We start from the raw sequence: 22,734 nt of genomic DNA, 5'->3' as shown, positions 1-22,734 counted from the left end.
CTTCCAGGGGCTGCGAAGGTGAGTCACAAGATCCATGCAATCCAAACCGATTCTTTGGCGAGGGCAGTGCTAAGTCAAGGAGCAGCAGGAAGAAGGCCCCCAGGAACTCGGGGGAGAGGAGAGACAGACTCAACTACGGCCCTAGGAAGAGCATCAGAAATGCCATCTTGAAGAATGAGGCGAGGGCGGGGGCAGGGGGCACCACCTGCAGGGGCAGGCCATGCCTGGGAGCACCCACACTGGAGGGTCGGGACACGCCCAGCACAGCTGCGAGGCAGGGACAGGGCCACTCCAAGCCCAGGGAGGAAGACAGCCTGGTTAGGAGAGGCGGGGCACGCGGGGTGCAGGCGCTGTGACGGCGGCAGCCCCACAGCGCATCCCCTGCGGCGTCAGCACCTTCCACCCGGGGCTGCTCTGAGGTCCACAAGGATCATGCACGCGACTGCTCAGCAGCGTCTCTGGAACACAGTGAGCACAATTTAGGGGTGATGAGGGGGAGGGGAGGGTGGGGGGCAGGAGCTGTTCTACCACCAGGATCAAATAGATAAGGTTCTGGGGGCGTGTGCGGGACAGCACACAGTAGGTTCTCCACTCGTTGGAATTTGGGCTTATATATGAATTACCAGAAACAGTCAAAAGCACAGAGAATAATCTATACTCCAAGGAAGAACTGTGCTAAAGGTAAAAGCACGCTCCCCAGGCAGCCCCGGAACACGGGATGGAGGTCTGTCCCGTGGTGCCCAGCTCTGGCTCCTGCCCTCCCGACCTGCCCACCCTCCAGACCTGGGGAAGCCAATCTAACAAATACGACCCCCAGCTGACGTCAGCCTGAAAGCAGGTAACCTTCAAGAAAAGCACCATAAGCCATCTTTTAAGAATCAAAGGAAACCCTCTACCTACTTGTTTAGATGAAGCCACATTTAACGAGCAAAAAATACTCAGTTTTATACAGTATGAACTGCAATTACACAACACAGAACATTTTACAACGAATACAAACCTATTGACGCCAGGCCTTCAGGCCTGCTTGAAATTCTTATGATGTTTCTGTCTCCCTTTAAGAAAAATATTTCATTTTCTGTGCAGGAAACAGACACGATATCACCTGACCCTTCCAATCCAGCAATTGTGGCCTGTCCAAAAAAAAAAAAAAAAAAAAAAAAAAAATCACTAAACCAGGCAACAATGACAGTTCTGCTCAGACAGCACGCAGAGACCCAAGTTAGTCAAATGGTAACTGCTCTTTGCTGTGACCACTTGGGAAGCTTCTGAGAGTGACTCAGCCCCAAATCAGGTAACGTCTGACAGAGGAGATCAGTCCATTTCCGTCTCCCCACCGAGGCCAGTCTCTGCTCCGTCCTGCTTCGAGCCCCGCGGCCCCATCCCGCCGGGTGCATCCGATGGCCAGTCCAAAGCCCAGCCCTGCTCCTCCCGACGTCACGGCCCCTGCTCACGGGAGAGGTCCAGCCTGACGCAGACGCCCCTCCCGGGAGGTGGCCCCTGACAGCTCGCCCTTCTCGGCTCAGCTAGAGCTCCCAGTGCTTTATACGCAGCCTGGGGCTGGGTCAGGCGCAGGCAGGCCCAGGTGCCCTGCCACATGTGCTCCTGCGGGGGAGGCCAGGAGGCACGGCTACGGCGGGTCTGCACAGGGCAGGGAGGGACGGAGGGGGCCCCCGTGGTTACCCGACAGCAGACCGCAAGCGACACACAGGACATCCCTGAGCCCACACCGATTCAAAAGCACATCCCTGCTTCTCAGTCAACAGTGCCAATAAGAGACTAGCTCACTGTAGATAAGACAGAGTCTAAGTCCTTTGCTAAGTCTTAAATAATCCCGGTGAACAGCAGACGCTGGCAGCAGCTTGAAAGCTCCCGATCACGTTGCCATGCTCATCTGCGCGCGATCAGCCCCTCGGCTCCACTTCCCCGCCTGCAAAAGGAAGGTAATTACCCCGACGGAGAGAGCGCTGGGAAGAGAAGAACTGACGTACGGTTACAATGCGTCTCGACGCCACCCATGAATAAGTGCACATTAAATTCAAAGAGGAGCCCAAGAAAAGAGAAAAGCTATGTTCTCCACACTGGGAAGAACACAAAAATGTCTTTCGAAGTGTTCCCTAAGAAACAAACTCACCGCTAAAGGGCGCCCTGGCGATGCCCTAACCCACTCACCTGCCCCCTCCCCGTGTTCTAGGACAGGAAGGCAAAGCAAGCCGATGACAGACTCCCGGTCAGAGGAGAACCAGACCAGGATCTTCCAGGAGAAGGAAAAAGGTCAGTGTTCCGGCCACTGAACCAGCAGTGCCAGACATGGCTGGTAAGAGCCGCTAAGTTCAGTCTGGCACAGATGAATGTGCTTTTCTGTTCACACCTACCCATTAAGAAAACCCTTTTTGTTCTGTAGTGAAGCTCTGCTTATAAAGAAAAGGGTGTTGGAGTTCCCTGGTGGCGCAGCAGGTTAAGTACCTGGTATTGTCATTACATGGCCCAGGTCGCTGCTACGGCGGAATCATCCCTGGCCCGGCAACTTCCACAAGCCACAGGCACAGCCAAGAAGAGAGAAAAGGGTGTCGGTCAGACGCCAAGTGACCTCAGGAAGGAAGGACGTGAGCAGGACAGGAGTGGGTGGCGAGATGATTTAACAAAAGAGCAAATCTCTGCTCTAAAGGAGAAACAAACTAAACAGGTTTTTTCGGTTTGTTTGTTGGCTACACTCGAGGCATAAGGAAGTTCCTGGGCCAGGGCCTGAATCCGAGCTTCAGCTGTGACCTACACCACAGCTGCAGCAACACCGGATCCTTTAACTCACTGCACCACGGCAGGAACTCCTTTTTTAAAATTCCTAAATCTGCCTCTATTGGCAATAATCTGTTATCATCCTGATGTAAACACATACTGTTTCCTACCATGATTTAATGATGCTGGAAAATTATCCAAAATACATCATTGAGGAAAGTGGAAAAAAAAAAAAAAAAAAGGCAAAACAGTGTTGCTGCGTTTGGGGAGGAGAATGAAGGAGTAAGAACAGGGCGGAAGGAGAGCTGGAGGAAGAGCCCTTGTCCTGTGCAGCACCGCCCGGGGAGGGCCCAGGGCGCTGGGCCTCTCACTAGTTCCGGCGTATGTCAGTCTCCGCTTAGTGCGCTCACGGCAATCTGGCGGTCAGAAGACACGTGGCCCAGAGAAACCATAAAGAGCAAGGCCACCCTCCTGTACAGCCCAGGGACCTGCGGTCACTGTCTTCCAACAGCCTATAGTGAGAAAGAGTTTGAAAAGGGGAGTTCCTGTCGTGGCGCAGCGGTAACAAATCTGACGAGGAACCATGAGATTGCGGGTTCGATCCCTGGCCCCACTCAGTGGGTTAAGGATCCGGCGCTGCCGTGAGCTGTGGTGTAGGTTGCAGATGTGGCTCGGATCTGGCGTGGCTGTGGTGTAGACCGGCAGCTGTGGCTCTGATTCGACCCCTAGCCTGGGAAAGTCCATATGTCATGGGTGTGGCCCTAAAAAAGAAAATGAAAAAAAAAGAAAAAGAATTTAAAAAAGAATGTGTGTGTGTATGACTGTATAACTGAACCACTTTGCTGTACACCTGAAACACTGTAAATCAACTATACCTCGATTAAAACAAAGAAGAACAAGTTTGGAGTTTCTGCTCTGGTTCAAAAGGATCGGTGGTGTCTCTGCAGCACCGGGATGTAGGTCAATCCCAGTCTGGCAGAGTGGGTTAAAGGATGCGGGGTTGCCACAGCTGCAGTGTAGGCTGCAACTGTAGCTTGGATCTGATTCCTGCCATGGGGAGGCCAAAAAAAAAGAACAAGTTTAATGTCTGTGCTAAAATAAAACAATTTCTTCACAGAAACCATGAGTACCTAAAGCAAATATTTTCTCACACCTACAAAAACCACCAAACCGTGTGATTTCCGTGACTGGCCCAAGGGGAAAGCGCAGCCCTGGAAGCAACACTCTTCCTTCTACCATCGAGAAAGGCGGCATTCTCTCGCCCGCCACACCGAGGACGGGGCGCGATCCCCCGACTCACCTGGTTGATGGTGTCTAGAAGGTAAATGCTGTATTCATTCCAACTCAACACCCAGCCTTCTTGAAAGAAGCATGAGACGAGTCCCAGGTGCTTCTCCGGGAAGCTGCAACTTCCCCTGTCGGAGGATTCCAGGCGCGGGTAAAGCTCGAAAGGCTTGACTCCTCCCGCAAAGACATCCTTCAAGATGAACGTGGCTTGAACGGTCCCGTGGACGTCAGCCTTCCACAGCCGGAGCCCAGGCCGGCATGCGTACAAGGTTAGATCGCTTTGCTTACAAAGTCCTGGTATAAAACAGGCACCAAATTTCCCAGTGCTGAAATTTCAAGGAAGAAAAGGAGAAAGAGCAAGCCATGGTCTGATGTAAAGCGCTAGCTGTCAACCCGTGATGTTATAACCATAACAAGGTACTTTGGACTGAGCCAGAACAAGACTGATTCTTTTTCAAACCCTTTTCCACGGCTTGTTTCTGGTTCACTGAATGGCACTGCCGTCCCGTGCCCACCCCCACCGAGGACATGGTCTCTGTCTCACACTCCCTACAGCACCCCCAGAAGTGTGCACCCCGCTGAGCAGGCATCCTGGCTACTGCCCCCAGCGCTTCACCTCCAGGCTCTTGTTTAGTCCTCGCAACAGCGCTGGGAGGTAAATACTGACTCCCGTTTTAAAGAAGAGGAAAGGGGGCCAAAGGCGACACGTCCAGGACAGGGCAGCCTCCCCCTGCCCTGAAATCCTGCTCCTTCTATGTCCGGCAGCTGTGCTCATGCCAACGTCCCAGTGACTGGGCCCTCCGTCTAGAACTGAGGCGGCCCTGTCAGAATTCCTCTTAAACCATCGGGGGGGCCAGTTTTTCTGCTGATCCCCAGGCTTGGCATTTTTTTTTTTCTATTTTTAAAATTATGAACACAAACAAAAGAACATGTGTGTTTTAGAGCCTAATAATGAAATGTACGCCAAGGAACCCATCTCTCAACTTCAGAAACAAATCATTAGCGACCCGGTTGGTGCCCTCATGCTCCACTGCCCAGGTGTGACCCCTACAATGAATTCTGTTTTAGTCCCTTGCTCTTATTGATAGTTTAACTACCTACCTATGTCCTCCTAAACACTTCATCATGTAGTACTGCTTGTCTTCTGTTTGTATAAAAAGCAGTAAGATGCTATGTGCATCCTTTGACAGCTTGCTTTTAGCATATTTCTAAGATTTATCCTTGTTGATAAAACAGCTGTACCTCATTCATTTCCACTGCTACCAAGTATATCACAGTTTATTTATTCACCCCCTTACTGACAGGTATTGGAATTATCTCTACTCTTTCATTCTGGATGGTGCTATGAGCATTTTTGACATAGCTTCCTAGTATATAGACGTAAGTTTGTCAAGGATATTTCAGAAATGGAATTGGTGGACTGTTGGGTAACTGTTAGGTTGTTGAATAGAATCAAATTCGAATTGGAAGACAATTTCAAGCCTTTTCCGATGCATTTACACAACCTATATATATATATACTCCATCGCAATCGATGAGTTCTCACTGCTCCAGATCTGCAGGCAAATCTGAGACTACCACCAGTGCTCAAATATTAAGAGTGTCAGTTTAACCCTAAGACCTGCTGGTTCTCTCTCCAAGTAGCTGGCTTCGAACAGCAGAAAGACCACTGGCTTTAGATCGCCACCTCAACTTCCAGCCCTGACATCTAACCGCTGTGTGGTGTGGGTCTCAGCTTCCTAGTCAGTAAACCAGAGATGCTAATTCCCATCTCAAAGGCTGACGTGAGGATTACGTGACAATCCACAAAGACACTGTGAGTCCCCACAACTCTGCCCACGTCGCCAGTGCATGCCACATGTGCCGTGCCTCTCTCCTCTCCTCGCTGCACAAGGCCACACACCCAGCCCACACGGTCACACGGACCACGTCCCTGCGTGTTTCTCTGCACTGCGCAACCTCAGGAAAGAAATCCCTCAGCTCAGGGTCCTCGGAGGACACCGAATGGCAAGAGCAGCGTGGAAATGAAGCCTGTTAGACTAACCGAGGATGTTCTAACACCCAAGATCAATCATGGATAGCTCTATAACCAGCAGCGTGTTTGGCTACTGGTGTTGGTGACTTGCTCTGGAAAGGCTCTCTAAACAGACACACCCAAAGGACCTCTAGCAGGGCAGCCCACAACCTCTTCCTCTTGCCTTTCCTGTCAAATCAATTTCTATTCCGTGATTTTCTTTATCGGCCACACCTGTAGCATGTGGAAGTTCCCGGGCCAGGGACTGAATCTGAGCTGCAGCTGCAATCCGCACCACAGCTGTGGCAATGCTGGGTCTGGGTCCTTAACCCACTGCACCACAGTAGGAACTCTGGTGATCCAATTTATAAATCTATTGTCCTTCTATTAACAGGTCCTCTTTTTTTTTTTGGTTGCACCTGAGGCATGCAGAAGTACTGAGGCCAGGGACTGAACCCATGCCACAGCAGTGACCTAAGCCACAGCAGGGACAATGTCGGATCCTTAACCCGCTTAGCCACCAGGCAATTCCTTAATAGGTCCTCTTAAAAATCTCTTGTCACTTGCATTTGGATTTCTCGACCTCAGGTAACTAAAGCATGCGTTTTAAGCACACTTGGTGAGCTCCTGCAGTGTGTAGGAGGCTGTGTGGCGCTGCTGGCAACAGAGAAGGTACACAGGGAAGATCCTGGCCCTGCCTCATAGCACACACCGCGGCAGACGTGGCGGAGCCGTGACCGCGGCATCGGGGAGGTGCTGCATCTGAGGCTCGGAGGGCTGCTCCAGGGGCAGAGACAAAGGGGACACATTCTGACCCGACCAGCCGAAAGCTTTGACCAGGGACACAACCTGGGGCGCGACCCTGAGAAAAGGGAGCGGGCACCTGCGGAGGGACGTCCTGGCGGGCCGCTGGCTCCGAGGAGCTGCTGAAACGTGGTGAGTGGGTCAGGAGAGGGGGTCACTGGAGGGATAACCAGCCACCACCAGGTGCAAACTGTCCTCAACCCCCGCTGGGCCACCAGGGGCCTGCAGCACTTGCTGATGTCATTCGGAATCTGCCCTGAGGGCTGGACGCTAAGACCCCAACTCTGACGGTCTAAGCACTGCAGGATTCTCAAATCACACTTCGGTTAACCTAGTTTCTTAATTCTGAGGGGGTGATTTCTAGAAAAACCACTGATGACTTTTATGAACCAGATTAATATGAAAGGAGTATTTCTGGTTATCAAATTCTAACCATAAAATAGTGTTTCTTAATTTACATGTGATAATGCTGAGTGCAGACAGAAAGCCCGAAACGGGAGAAGGAGCCAAAGCCTCGGCAATCATCTCAACAGCCAAATTCCCAAAGGCCACCAAACAGGCACGATGGTGACACTGTTTCATAACGTGCCGTGGCTCCAACTGGGCGCAGGCCCCACACCCCACACGGACTGCAGCTCTGGGGTGACACAGCAGCAGGTATGGAGAGGGGCGCTGACGTCCCCTGCAGAGGACAGCCAAGACGGGACACCTGTTTGGGGGTGGCTGGGCCTTTGAGATGTTCTGGGACAGACAGGCGTCGTTCAGCCCAGTCTGGGGAGGCGCACAGACTTGAGACGAGGACCCGCACCGCACGCGCGCTCTGCTTCCCCACGGACCCAGCAGCCCAGGCCTCTCCGGCCCCCCTGGCCTCTGCCACTGCCCTCGGCCGGGCTCCAGGATGCCCCCGCCTGGGTCTCTGACCACGCCATCCCCCCAGCGCGCCACCACAGGCCACCTTCTGAAACCTCTCAGCAGACCACATGTCCCCCTCCAGGCACCCCTGGTTTTCTGTGCTCCTTTCTATTAAAACAAGCCTCCAGAAGCTGTCCACACGGACGGCCACTCCTCCTCCTTTAGCCCCTCCAAGGCCAAGGCCCCGCTCCCCGTGCTGCCAGGTCCCGAGGTCTGGCTCCACCCCAGCGCAGGGCTGACCGCAACTCTGACTTGGGAGCTGCTTCCCCTTCCTGATGGGTCAGCAGTGGAGCGACGCCCCCCTTTCTCAAGCTGCGAAGGGCTCCCACCTGCTCCCACCCCACATCTCCCCCAGCCCAGACTGTCCTTGCTCCCAGGCTTCACCACAGCAGCAAGCACAGTGCCACCACTCACCCACCTGCTCTGGCCGAGAATCTCTGGTGAACCCTGCCCCACCCTGTCTCTCCCTCCCTTTCCCTCTCCCCCCACCTCCTCCCTTCCTCTGCTCCCCCCTCCTCCCCCTCCCCCTCTCTCTCCCCCTCCCTGTCTCTCTCCCCCTCCCCTCCTCCCCCCCCCCCCACCACCACAGAGTCAGCTCTGCCCTCACAGCATTCCCACCACCTGGCCCTGGTGTGAGCCTCAAGAGTCTTGCCCTGGGATCAGCCCTGGAATCAAGCACACCCTGAAGCCACAGGAGGCACCCCCGGGCCACCTGCTCTGTACCAGCCCTGCGCTCCTCAAGCCCTTGGCACAGGCAGCATTTCAGCCTGGGGGCTCCCACTGTCCTTCCTTCAGGAATCTGCTCAGGTGCCCCCCAACGCGAGCTCCATGCCGATTCACCACTACAGAACATTCCAGAACATACTCATCTACCGTCCACTCCCCACAGGAGGGTGGGCTCCTGAAGATCAGAGCCCCAGGCCGAGAAGGCGCCTGGCACTCAGCACGGCCACTTGCGGACTCCCAGTGCTGGGGGAATGAACGCTCTCCCTCCCAAACCCGCCCGAGGTCAGGGTCTCACGGCTGCCAGCGTCTGAGGAGCCCGTTTTCATTTCTGGCCGGGACCCTCCTCTGAGCTGCCGAGGGTCCTCCCGGTGGTGATTCCCGCTCGGCTACCTCCCCGGCATCCAAACGCAACGCCCCAGACAGAAGTCCCCCAGCCTGGACCTTAAACCTGGTCTCCCGCCTCAGTCAGACGGCTTGGCCTCTAGCTGGCTGCTGCGGCCAGGGGCGCGGAGGTCTTCTATCCGGCCCCCCACTTCCAGGCCACTACCCAGCCCTGTCCTCTCTGTCCCCACACCCCTCCCTGCACCTGCCCTCTGCACTGCGGGTGGCCCCACCCCCACTCCTAGACTCCCTGGGGGACAGGACCTGTGCCTCATGGATACTAGTCAGGTTCATAACCCACTGAGCCACGATGGGAACTCCGCAATGCCTTTCCTAACCACGGTCTAACGTGGCACCCGCAGAGGTAAGGCTTCAAGACGCAGAGGTTAAAAATATTCCCATTTAGGAGTTCCCATCGTGGCACGGCAGAAAGGAATTCGACTAGGAACCATGAGGTTGCGAGTTCAATCCCTGGCCTCACTCAGTAGTTTAAGGATCCGGTGTTGCCATGAGCTGTGATGTAGGTCACAGATACGGCTCAGATCCTGCCTTGCTGTGGCTGTGGTGCAGGCTGGCAGCTATAGCTCTGATTCGACCCTAGCCTGGGAACCTCTGTATGTTGCAGGTGCGGCCCTAAAAAGACAAAAAAAAAAAAATCCCATTTATTCTCCTCTACTCTACCTCCCAAGGAGAAAGGGGACACATTTGTTTATTTCTGCATCCTGACACGGTGCCCGGCCAGAGTACGCTTTTAGTCAAAGCTGCCAAAAGACGTGGCTACTCAAACACACCCGGAGAGGTTCACACAAAGTTGCTTAGTGAAGTTTCACACAAGAGGTCTGAAGGCCAGGCTTGCAGGAGAAGACTGCTGGGTGTACGATCCACGTGAAGGTACGGGTTTACCATCCTCCTTCCAGAGAGACAGCAGGCGGTAAGGCACCCACAGACCAGCCGGGACATAACACTGGACAGAGAGTGGGCCCGGCGGAGGGAGGGTCAGGACCTGGTCCCGTGGAGCCAGATGCCACTGGGCTTTCCCAGGGCCGAGGGGAGATTATTGCTATGAAAGACCAAAGCGCTGATGGAATTAAGGGGTTATTCAGCACGGAAAGTGGAAGCCGAAGGGGAGGATGTGACATGGGCTGCCACACAGAAGAGAATAAATTTGCACTGTGCTGCTGCAAAGCACGGGACACAGAACACAGGACAGCCAGAGGCTGGCACAGCAGGCACCACCAGCCTCTGCCAGCCTTGTCGCCTGCTCCCCACCAGCACCCGACCCCTCGCCCCAGTCCTCCCTTCGCAGGCAGTGGTGTCCCTACACCCAGGAGCCTTCCAACACCCCCCCACCGTTTCCCACATGCTGGGGGGGTGTGGGGGGACTAACCCTCCTGGGCGCTGTTCCTCCCCCAGGGAGTGGGTAAGAGACGGGGCGCTTCCCCGGCCTGGAGTCCTGACCGCCCCCTTCCCGGGGTTAGAGCCCGTGTGAACCCTGCCCGTGGCTCCACAGCAGGGATACAGCCGGTAGCACCTTCCCTGCTGAGGGCACCTAGTGTCCCCAAGGGCGATGGCGCGGGCGGCAGTGCCCTGCCCCTGCCCTCTCTCTCGGGCCGGGGAGGAGGGCGGGCAGCGGGATACCCGCCAGGAGCTCGGTCACCACGAGCCGCGCACCTTTTCCTCGGCTGCGTTCCGACCTGCTGGACGGACTTCTCCTCAGTGTAGAAGAGCAGGCTTCTCTGCAGGGTGGAGACCAGCAGCACCTTCTGGCTGTAGTCCAGCTGCACGATGGACGCCGGCTCCTCCAGCACCAGGAGCGAGTGACAGGCGCCCTGGCGGAGAGAGGCCGGTGAGCGGGCCGGGTGGCACAGGGCCCGCCCGCGCCCTTCCCGCCATCTGTCCTGAGGGCCAGGGAACCTTACGATGTCACTTTAAATGCTCAACACACAGCGCTTTGGTCTTTTATAGCATTAATCTCCCCTCGGCCCCGGGAAAGCCCAGTGGAATGTGAGCTCGGGCTGAGTGGCTCCACGGGACCAGGTCCTGACCCTCCCTCCGCCGGGCCCCACTCTCTGTCCAACGCTATGTCCCGGCTGGTCTGTGGGTGCCCTACTGAGGAGAGAACAGTCAGCTACGGTAGCATCTACGCCAGGTCGCACCAGGGCTGCCAAGAAACGCTACACAGTTCTGTATAATTTCTTTTAAAATGTTCTCAGTAGAGGGTTCAAGGAAGGCTCTACAAAGATCTGAGCTGAAGATTGGTGCACCATATGTATTATTTATTCCAAGAGGACACAATGGACTTTCTATAAAATGATTGTGACGACAAAGCCCTGCCCCACAAAGAGTATAAAGCAATTCTGGGGACATTATATCCTTGACAACTGAAAGAAGAAACAGGTTAGAAAGAAATTAAGATGTTATTAAGTATATTAGAGAAGAAATGAAGGAAGCAACCTAAATGTCCATCAACAGGTGAATGGATAAAGAAGACATGGTATATATACATACGCAAACACAATGGAATATTACTCAACCAGGAAAAAGAACGAAATCATGCCATTTGCAGCAACACGCACTGACCTAGAGATTATCATACAAAGTGAAGTAAGTCAGATAGAGACAGACAAATATATGATATCACTTACACGTGGAATCTAATGAAATGACACAAATGAACTTATTTATAAAACAGAAACAGGGAGTTCCGTCGTGGCGCAGTGGCTAACGAATCCGACTAGGAACCATGCGGTTGCGGGTTCGGTCCCTGCCCTTGCTCAGTGGGTTAACGATCTGGCGTTGCCTGTGAGCTGTGGTGTAGGTTGCAGATGTGGCTCGGATCCCGCATTGCTGTGGCTCTGGCGTAGGCCAGTGGCTACAGCTCTGATTCAACCCCTAGCCTGGGAATCTCCATATGCCATGGGAGCGGCCCAAAGAAATAGCAAAAAGACCAAAAACAACAACAACAAAAACAGAAACAGAAACAGACATAAAGACATAGAAAACAAGCTTATGGTTACCAAAGGGGAAAGGTGGGGGGAGGGGTAAATTAGGAGATTGCGAGTAACATATACACACGACTACAGATAAAATAGATCAACAGTGGAGTTCATCCTGGCTCAGTGGTTAGTGAATCCGACTAGGAACCATGAGGTTGCAGGTTTGATCCCTGGCCTCGCTCAGTGGGTTAAGGATCCGGCATTGCTGTGAGCTGTGGTGTAGGTTGCAGACTCGGCTCGGATCCCGCGTTGCTGTGGCTCTGGCGTAGGCCGGTGGCTACAGCTCTGATTGGACCCCTAGCCTGGGAACCTCCATATGCTGCGGGAGCGGCCCTAGAAAAGGCAAAAAAAAAAAAAGATAAATAGTAAGGACCTCCATATAGCACAGGGAACTATACTTAATATTTTTTAATAACCTATGTGGGAAAATAATCTGAAAAGTTCTTATTCATATACATATATGTATAACTGAAACATTCTGCTATATACCTGAAACTAATACAACATTCTAAGTCCACTGCACTTCAATTAAAAAAAAAAAAGTAAAACTTCAGAAGGCAATTTACTGCTAACACAAGCGATACTCCTTGGTATGAAATGTCGGCTCCCTCTAAGTGACTCTTCTCCCGACTCATTTCTTTAACTGTTTAGGAAACACTGATGTGATGCCACAGACTTTTGTGGGGAAAGAGGGAGCAGCCATCAGGTTTATGGGTAAAATTCACCACGTTTAGATGCACAGTCCTATGAATTTTGACAACTACATACAATGGTGTAAATACCAACACAACCAAGACAGAGGACTTCCCGTCCCCCCAGAACATCAGGGACATGAAGCTGGATTTCCCTCCCACCTCTGCAGTTACACAGACTGTAGCGTTTCAATTTTTGACTTAGCTTATAATGGAATTAATTTTATTGTACTGTATTGTGCAAAAACACATATCCTCCCATGTCTTTTCTGCAAATCTCATGAAATACGTGTGCCTTTTTTAAAAAAAAGATTAGAACCTTGGAGTTCCTGTCATGGCTCAGTGGTTAATGAATCCGACTAGGAACCATGAGGTTGCAGGTTCAATCCCTGGCCTCGCTCAGTGGGTTAAGGATCTGGTGTTGCCGTGAGCTGTGGTGCAGGTCGCAGATGTGGCTCGGATCCCGAGTTGCTGTGGCTGTGGTGTAGGCCGGCGGCTACAGCTCCGATGAGACCCCTAGCCTGGGAACCTCCATATGCTGCGGGAGTGGCCCAAGAAACAGCAAAAAAAAAAATAATAATAAAATAAAGACAGTGCTTTCTGCATGTGATTTTTCTCTCCATTGCCTGAAGAATGAGTGTTGCCTCCTCCACGCGATTCACAGGCTGGAGGAGTGGCAGTAGCAAAGGACAAATACAAGGGACCCTTAAAACCTGAACAAAACATTTCCCTATAGAGCAGCAGTTCTCAAAGTGTGGCCCACGGTCCCCAAGGGTGCCTGAGGCCTCTCAAGGTCAAAACCATTTTCGCTGTAATACTGGGTTCTATCTGTCTTTTTCGTTGAGCTGAAATTTGTACTACTGATTCAAAAAAAAAAAAAGTCACAGCAGGAGTTCTCTCTGTGGCACCATGGGATCAGAGGCATCTTGGGAGCACTGGGACACAGGTTTAACCCCCGGGCCAGCACAGTGGGTTACGTACGGGTCCAGCATTGCTGCAACTGCGGCTGGGAACTGATCCCCGGGCCAGAAACTCCATATGCCTCGGGGTGTGGAGGAAAGGAAAAAAAAAAAAAAAAAAAAAAAAACAGGCCACGGCAGGTAGAGCTACTGAAACCTTGAGTGGGTCCAAATGGAGCCGGGCCCCCAAACTCCAAAAGCTGCCAGGGGACACTGAGCACTAAGCACTCGCAGCGAAAACAGGCATTTCACTTCAGGATGTCTGTGATCCAGGACGACGACCCTGTGTACCTGCATCTTTCTTTCCGGGCAACAGCAGGGCGAGCACACAGCTCTCCTGCTGAAGCACTGCAGTTCCCTCAAGAAGCACTGGGCATCTGGAGGAGCTGCACTGAGGCTTCTGCTCACGGCATACCGTTTCCACTTGAAATCTATAATTATTCAAACTCGCATATCTGGCAGGCATTTTCTCAGAAAGAAAGAGCAAGCTGTTCACTTCAAGGAAAACAAGTGATAGTATTTGTCCCTGATAATGAAATTCAAGTTTACAAATGGAGATTAGAAGTTGAAAGCCTGGAGTTCCCTGGCGGCTCGGCAGATTAAGGAGCTGACATCGCCACTGTGGCACACGTACCATTCCTAGCCCAGGAACTTCCACATGCCATGGGGTGTGCCCCCCTCCACAGAAATAGAAACAAACAAAAGGACTTGAAAACCTGTATCCACCCTTGTGAACCTGACAGACGCCCAGCAGCTGAAGACCCTGTCATGACAGCGACAGCAGCACGGACACAGGCGCTTTCAGTGACGGATGTTACCTAACTCAGTGAGTCGGCCTCCGGAAGAGCCGCAGCCCTCGGGAGACCGACATTCTCCAGGTGGCCAAGGCACGATGCTACCGAATCACACGGGGGCCAAAGGGCGAGACGGGTTTTCCAGGGAAGGGCTCTCTGGAGGCAGGGGGTCCGCCTGGACGAGCTCAGGACCTCGGAGCAGGGTCCCAGGCAAAGGCGGCCAGAAAGAACCGGGTCTGACATGGCACAGGCACTGCCACCACCCTGTGCCAAAGTGGAGGCGCTTCCTCGAGCCCAGGTACGCGCTTGCAGGAGGGTCTGCTGGTGTCCATCACCTGCCCTTCCCATGGAGGTGGGCAGCTCTCATCGTCACGGGCCATGTCCACAGGGCCCGGAGTCTGGCACTGGGGTTTCTGAGCCTGAGCAAAACTTGGTAGAACACGGAGGTGAATCCGAGGCGAGAAGCGCTGCGGTACTAAGACTGCGGTCTCGGTCCCCAGGCTGTCCGTCCCTCACTGACAGGGGGTCTGATTTTGGTTTCCTGGCCTGAAATGGAGCAGTTGCCTAGTGCTGCAGCTGCCTAACAGACACCTCTGAACTGTAGGGCTCTGCCACGGTGCCGAGTGGCACACGGCACCATCTATGTTTGTGTGCACATCTGTGCCTTTATTGATCCTAATGTTTATACAGAATTGAAATACAAGCCCTCCGGTTGTATTTGCACACACAGCTCTGACCTTATATTCTGCTGCACTGGTATCGTTACTGTAATGGCCTTAAACTGCAGGCTTATCAATGTCACATGAACGACAGATGCGTGTACAATAAAGTGTTTACAGGAGCTCCCCCTGTGGCGCAGTGGAGACGAATCCGACGAGCATCGTGAGGATCCAGGTTTGGTCCCTGGCCTCGTTCAGTGGGTTAGAGTCCAGTGTTGCCACGAGCTGAGTGTAGGTTGCAGACGTGGCTTGGATCTGGCGTTGCTGTGGCTGTGGTGTAGGCCAGTGGCTGCAGGTCTGATTTGATCTCCAGCCTGGAAACTTCCATACGCCAAGGGTATGGCCCTAAATAGCAAAAAAAGAAAGAAAGACAACACCAAAAGCTGTTTAACTCCAGAATATAGGATAAAAATATTTTCAAAATAAAAGATAAAGTATTACAATTACAACCTAAAAAAAAAACCCAAAAAGAAAAAAACAGAGGCGTCCCCTTGTGGCCAGTGGGTTAAGGGTCTGGCACAGTCACTGCAGTGGGCTTGGGTCGCTGCTGTGGTGTGGGTTTCATCCTAGTTCAGGCCACAGGCACGGCCAAACAACCCTCAAAAAAAAACAAAACCTCACAAAAAAACACTAGAAAACAAAGTGCGGGATAGACCGATGGATTTCTCTGTAACAGAGCATGAGAAATGCACCCATATGCTTTCAGATTAAAGAACCTACTGTTAGTGGGTTGGGGATACAACTGAAGAGGAACAGCCACGATTCTCTGCGAGGCTGTTAAACTACTCCTCCCACTTCCAACTCCACGTCTGTGAGGGGCCCGGCTTTCTTTACAGACTCCGACCACACAATGTACTGCGACAGACCCAGTGCAGAATCCAGTGTCTTCAATTAAGCCAGATGTTAACAGAAATTTGCAAAAATGTAAGCGATGCTTCTCTTCTCACTTGTCTTTTTCTTTTTGGTGGCACCTGTGGCATATGGAAGTTCCCAGGCCAGGGGTGGAATCTGTGCCACAGGAACACCCGAGCCACTGCAACAACAATGCTGGATTACCCCACTGAGCCATAAGAGAAAGCCTCACTTCTCCGAAAAGGGTTATTTTCACAACGTGTTATTTATCTTAACATATAATGAGTTCATTATTTTAAAATAAAATTCGGAAATATTTTGAGGAGTTCCTGTTGTGGCTCAGTGATAACAAACCCAACTTGTATCCATGAGGACGAGGGTTCGATTCCTGGCCCCACTCAGATGAGGCTGTGGTGTAGGTCACAGATGAGCTCAGATCTGGCGTTGCTGTGGCTGTGGCGTAGGCCGGCAGCAGCAGATCTAATTCAACCCTTAGGCTAGGAACTTCCATATGCCGTGAGTACAGCCCTAAAAAAAAAAAAAAGAAAGAAATGTTTTTAAACTTCTTAGTCTTAATTCCTAACACAGTGCGTTCAGTAGATATAAACCCATACCAACAAAACCTCTTTGGAGTCCTCTAAGAGAGCAACGGGGTCTTGAGACCAAAAAGTGTGAGAACTCCTGCTAAATAAAGAATATCTGTAGCAGACAGGGCAGTCTTGGATCAGAGGGACTACAAGTCCCCTGGCCAGTAACCACTGCTTTCCTAGACGCACTGGGAAGGCTGGTTATAAATGAGAAAACTAAAGGACCGCGCCACCAAGGAGTGCATGAGAGCCAGTGGACATATGACAAGACAAGCAGAGCACAGGCAGACGGGCAAGGCGTGGGCTCCGGAGCAGGCCCTTGGTCTGAGGTGGAGCTCTGCCAGACACTGGCTTGTGACCCTGGACCAGTAACTGGATCCCTTGGAGCCTGGGTTTCTCATCTATTGACTCAAGATCAGCACACATAGCTTAGCGATCTGCTGTGAGGCTTAAACAAAAACAACAAACTCTGGAGTTCCCTGGTGGCTCAGCAGGTTAAGGATCCAATGTTGCCACTGCACTAGCTCTGGTTACTGCTGTGGTGTGGGTTTGATCCCTGGCCCCAGGAACTTCTGCATGCCACAGGTGTGGCCCAAACAAACATCAACGAGGGTGGGGGCTGGGCTCCTTGCTGCCACCAAACTCCCCCTCCTTTCTCTCCCACCACCCAGAGCTCTCCCAAAGCAATGGAGACCCGCCCAAAGCAATGCCCTCTGTCTAGAGTGGGGACAGAGAATGCTGCCTGCCACGCCAGTAAACAAAGGATGTTGAGCCATCAGCCACTGTAGCCCCCAAAGGCACAGCCCCGAGGGGCTTCAGGATGAGAAAGAACAGGACACTGGCCCTGGACAGTCAAGGTACACACCAAAGGAACGATTTCAATGCACCTCCACTCTGGCATCTGCCCAGACCTGAGATGTCTGTTTTCTTTAATTAGCAGAAATCTTCTTTTTTTTTTTTTTTTTTTTTTTGTCTTTTCTAGGGCCGCTCCTGCAGCATATGGAGGTTCCCAGGCTAGGGGTCCAATCTGAGCTGTAGCCGCCAGCCTACACCAGAGCCACAGCAACGCCGAATCCAAGACACATCTTCAACCTACACCACAGTTCACGGCAATGTCGGATCCTTAACCCACTGAGTGAGGCCAGGGATCGAACCCACAACCTCACGGTTCCTAGTCAGATCCGTTAACCTCTGAGCCACGACAGGAACTCCAGCAGAAATCTTTTGATTCAACTACCTACCTGGCTTGCTTCTGCAAAACTCCTATACATCCTGGCTCCACCCTGACCTCTTTGGAACAGTCCCTCTGAGCTAAGAAACTATCTCCTGGGCAATAATCCCTATAATAAAAATTCTCAACTTTTAGGTTATGTGTTTTTTTTTCCCAGTCAACAACAGTCATGACTGAAATGCTTCACAGCCTCCTATAAACGCTTCAAGGAATTAGGATTGACAGAGGCTTCTTTTCTTTCCTAAGTGGCAGCCACAGACATCAGGAGAAACGAAAAAAGTGAATGTTCCAGCAGAAAAAAGGCCAGTTCTTTAGACGCAGAAGCAGAAACTTATAAAGCATTAGAAAAGTCCTTGAAAGAAAAGGATACAAGTTAACAACCGATAATATAATTTCTCCAGATATAAGAGCAACAGCTGTTTCCGAGGATAATTTCACCTGGTCTAGATCCAGAGAAGAATAGACGATTTTCCCTTTGTCGTCTCCGGAGAACAGTTTCATTCCGTTGGGGCTCCACGCCAGGGCCGTTACGCTATTCCTGTGAATGCCAGTGACATCGAATCTCCGGAGCTGTGAAGAAATGACAGAAACGCGCACAAGAGAAAGGGAAGGGTAAACACTGAGAGATGGAGCTTCACGGGCAAGGGGTGCCTGCGAGCCCCGCTGGAAAAGCGCTGGCGCTCCCTGTCTTTCCCGCGAAACCCTGCACAAGGGTCTACTGCCCAGTTACCTTTAAAACCGACACAGAAGAGGCGTTCCCGTCGTGGCTCAGCGCTTAAGGAACCCAGCCCGACCAGTACCCTTGAGGCCGCAGGTTTGATCCCTGTCCTCGCTCAGTGAGTTGAGGATCTGGCGTTGCCGTGAGCTGCGGCGTAGGTCACAGATGCGGCTCGGATCCCGCGTTGCTGTGGCTGTGGCGTAGGCCGGCGCTACAGCTCCGATTACACCCCTATCCTGGGAACCTCCACATGCAGTGGGTACAGTCCTAAAAAGACAAAAGATAAGAGAAAAAAAATTGACAGAGAAAAGCCAGCGAATATTAAGCAAAGATTAAATGACCCAGGGGTGCTTACTGCCAAGTGTCCTACCAGGATCAAAAATGTTAACTGATTATAAAGAACACCGGGTGAGGCTTTTCTGAGCATATATTTTCTAGGCAGCTGAGGATTTCTCACTTTAAAACACATGAGGAATTTTCCAAGAAGTGACGCGATGCCAAAATGATTAGTACTTACCTGTTTATTTCTCCCCGGCAAGGACGACACGAGCTGAAAGACGGCAACCCTCCCAGAGGCCGTGCCTGCAGCCACAAGGTCGTCAAAGCAGCTCAGCAGCTTCACCACCGTGATGGACTCCGTTTTCCCCTAAGGAAGGAAACAAAAGGGCAGGTCACCAGGCCAGCTTTCAAAAGGTACAGCACGGCTGCTGAAGGAATGGAAAACCTCACTGGACCACAGCCTATACACATCCCTGACTGAAAACAGATATAATTCAGAGGAATAATTAAATCTTTTTCTTTCTAGGTTTTTGATCTTTGAAATGATAAAATTTAAAAACTGCATTTCTTGGACTTCTCTTTGTGGCTCAGTGATTAACGAATGCAACTAGGATCCATGAGGATGCGGGTTCGATCCCTGGCTTTGCTCAGTGGGTTGAGGATCTGGCGTTGCCGTGAGCTGTGGTGTAGGTCACAGACTCGGCTCGGATTCCATGTTGCTGTGGCAGTGGTGTAGGCCAGCAGCTGTAGCTCCAATTGGACCCCTTAGCCTGGGAACCTCCATGTGCTGTGGATGTGGCCAAAAAAACCCCAAAACAAAAACCCTGTATTTCTTTTTCTTTTTTATTCTTCTGGTTGTACCTATGGCATATGGAAGAGACTGAATCCAAGTGGCAGCTGTGACAAAGGTCACAGGTGTGGTGACACCAGATCCTTAACCTACTGCTCCACAGCGGGAACTCCTAAAGATTGCACTTCTGATGAGGACATGCTGATCAGTCAGGTCCGAAAACACTGGGCTCTCCTCAAGAGAGGCTTGGACAAGAGAAGGAGTCCTCAGAAAAGCTGGATCCTGGAGTCAGAAAAGCTACCCAGATCCAGGCTCTGCTTGCTTCTCTCTCAACGTGGACAAGTCCCCCCTGACTGCACACCATGGCGTGAATCTGCCACACGGGCCTGCTGGAGGATTGATGGGACAACACACTTGAGAATCCTTTATAAACAGACTGCTGGTGTTTTAGTTCCAAGACCAATAATTATGTATTTTTTATTAACATTAACTCAAGCTTAACACATTGGTTTATTAAAAATCTCACAACAAGCATCGCATAGATATTCCGGCTTCGAGCGCATCTGAATGATTTTTTTTTTTTTTTCGTTTTTGGCCGCCCCGTGGCATAGGGGGTTCCCAGGCCAAAGATCAGATTTGAGCTACAGTTGCAAACTATGCCATAGCTGCAGCAACACCGGCTCCTTTAACCCACTGTGCTGGGCCAGGGACTGAACCCGCATCCTGGGACTTCAGAGATGCCCTCGCGGCCACCGCACCACAGCGGGAACTCCTGAATGATCATTTTTTATTTTGAAACCATTCATTCAGAAAAATCACACAACCATTCTGACCTTGCTAAGACCTAAGGCAAGAGCTCCAAAAACCCATTTTGCCCCCTGATGCCATCATTCAGATGGAGAAAACCGACCAAACACGCAAGCAGGCCCCCACGCTCGGTACTGAGTCAGCCGCACTGAAGGATGCGGTGCGGCACAGGCCCGCCCTCCCAGAGCTGAGCTGTGGCACCGAGTCGTGTGCGTGAAGAGCCACCCACACTGAGCTGGGGGCTAAGGACAGAGCTCACTTTCATCTGGCACTTACAGCCTTCAGACTATGTTCAGGGGCTATAAATACACCCGGTGCCGGATCGTGATACAGCACAAAGAATCTGGAAGGGAAAGGGGACCCTGAAGACGCCTGCTTCTGCAGGTGTATCAGTCTGAGGTGTTTCTGGTAACCCCCCACTGGGAACAGGGTGGAGGAGGGCATGGGACCAGGCAGGAGGACCGCTGGGAGCCTCTGCGCTGGCTCAGGCAGAGGCAGTTCAGGCCTGCTCAAGAGAAGGGTACAGGAGTGCCTGTCGTGGCTCAGCGGAAACAAATCTGACTAGCGTCCATGAGGACACAGGTTCGATCCCTGGCCTAGCTCAGTGGGTTAAGGATCCAGTGTTACTGTGAGCTGAGGTGTAGGTTGCAGACCCAGCTTGAATCTGGTGTTGCTGTGGCTGCCGTGTAGGCCGGCAGCTGTAGCTCTGATTCGACCCCTAGCCTGGGAATCTCTGTATGACATGGGTGTGGCCCTAAAAAACAAAAAAATGCCACTACATCAGGAATTAAAATCATTTATTGGAAATTTGCCATGTCATAGCACAAAATCAAAATGGTTGTATAATTTTTCTTTTTTTTTTTTTGTCTTTTTGCTATTTCTTGGGCTGCTCCCTCGGCATATGGAGAGTCCCAGGCTAGGGGTCCAATCGGAGCTGTAGCCAACGGCCCAGGCCAGAGCCACAGCAACGCAGGATCCGAGCCGCGTCTGCAACCTACATCACAGCTCACGGCAACGCCAGATCCTTAACCCACTGAGCAAGGCCAGGGACCAAACCCGCAACCTCATGGTTCCTAGTCGGATTCCTTAACCACTGTGCCACGATGGGAACTCCAATTTTTCTGAAAAAATAGTTTCAAAAGATAAATCACCACTCAGGTGGGTTGGAAGCCTGAGTATCGATATGCAATGCTTGTACACATGCTTTTTAATAAACCAATGTACTAAACCTGATTTGTCTTGCTTTGTTTTTTCTGTTTTGTCTTTTTAGGGCCGCACCCACAGCACATGGAGGTTCCCAGGTTAGGGGTCAGACTGGAGCCACAGCCACAGCAACTCGGGATCCAAGCCACGTCTGCGACCTACACCACAGCTCACAGCAACGCCGGACCCTTAACCCACTGAGCAAGGCCAGGGATCGAACCCGCAACCGCATGGTTCCTATTCGGATTTGTGTCCACTGCACCATGATGGGAACTCCTGATTTAGCATTATTTAATATGACTAATAATAAACGCTATGGTTCTTGATTTAAAAACCAAAACGTCCGAAGAATCAGATTATCAATACCTAACTTCACATCAAAACAAACACGAAGTTCAAAAAAACATGGAGTTTCAACTTCTGACAGCATAATACTCTAGCTAGTCTGAAAAAAATCCCTCTCCAAACACCTAGAAATGCCGACTAAGATACATAAACATTCTTTTAAATGTACAGCTAGATCCCTAGAAAGTAAAGAAAATCTGCAAAAGCCAAAACCAAAAGAGTTACTGTCAGACAGGAGCAGCGGCCAACCGGAAGCTCCAGGCTGCACCGGGTGAGGTGGCCAACACCCAGACCCCTGGCTGCACCCAGGCGAGGTGGGAGCTGGAACCGATGTCCCCTGTAAAAGCCTAACCTGTGAAGACCTGACTCCTGGTGAAAGTGTAAATTAGGGAGCATCCATCCGCTGGCAAAGGGAGCGGACAAGGAACTCTGACTTATCTCAAGCACTGATGGCAGAGAATAAAGAAGAAGAATGGTTCCTAAAAACCTGTAATCACAAACTGCCCTAATCCAGCATCGGAGTTGGAATGCATTCTCCTTCCCTCGAAAGACGCTCCCTGCCAGGCAGTTTATCTGACGGGCTTCCATGTTTGCGGCACTCCCAAGGGCCTGGCTGAGGGAACAGAAACCCCACCGGTGGAAGCAAGCTCAGCCCAGGGCCCTCAGCAGTCACACCTGTTAGGATCGGCCGCAGAGCTCACGGTCAGAAATTACTATGGGGAAACGGGCCCCATACGAAGAGTCCATTTAAAAAAGCAGGAACAGGGAGTTCCTGTCACGGTGCAGAGGAAACGAATTCGACGAGAATCCATGAGGACGTGGTGGGCTCGATCCCCCTCTGCTCAGGGGGCCGGGGATCCGGCACTGCTGTGAGCTGTGGTGTGGGTCACAGACGTGGCCTG

The 22,734-nt window shown here is 51.8% G+C and overlaps 1 protein-coding gene across 1 annotated transcript in view; it reads right to left on the bottom strand.

The window, feature by feature from the left end:
- Positions 1-22,734, bottom strand: part of TECPR2 (tectonin beta-propeller repeat containing 2) — a 104,555-nt gene that overhangs the window by 52,075 nt on the left and 29,746 nt on the right. The window contains 5 exon segments of the mRNA XM_021081652.1: positions 1,001-1,133; positions 4,037-4,349; positions 10,532-10,689; positions 18,129-18,260; positions 18,926-19,054. Of these exon segments, the coding sequence (XP_020937311.1) occupies positions 1,001-1,133; positions 4,037-4,349; positions 10,532-10,689; positions 18,129-18,260; positions 18,926-19,054 (865 nt within the window).

Source organism: Sus scrofa, unplaced genomic scaffold (genome assembly GCF_000003025.6).
Source record: "Sus scrofa isolate TJ Tabasco breed Duroc unplaced genomic scaffold, Sscrofa11.1 Contig1914, whole genome shotgun sequence".
NCBI classification, from domain to species: Eukaryota; Metazoa; Chordata; class Mammalia; order Artiodactyla; family Suidae; genus Sus; species Sus scrofa.
Note: the sequence above shows the minus strand (reverse complement) of the source record. Positions and strands in the feature narration are given on the sequence as shown.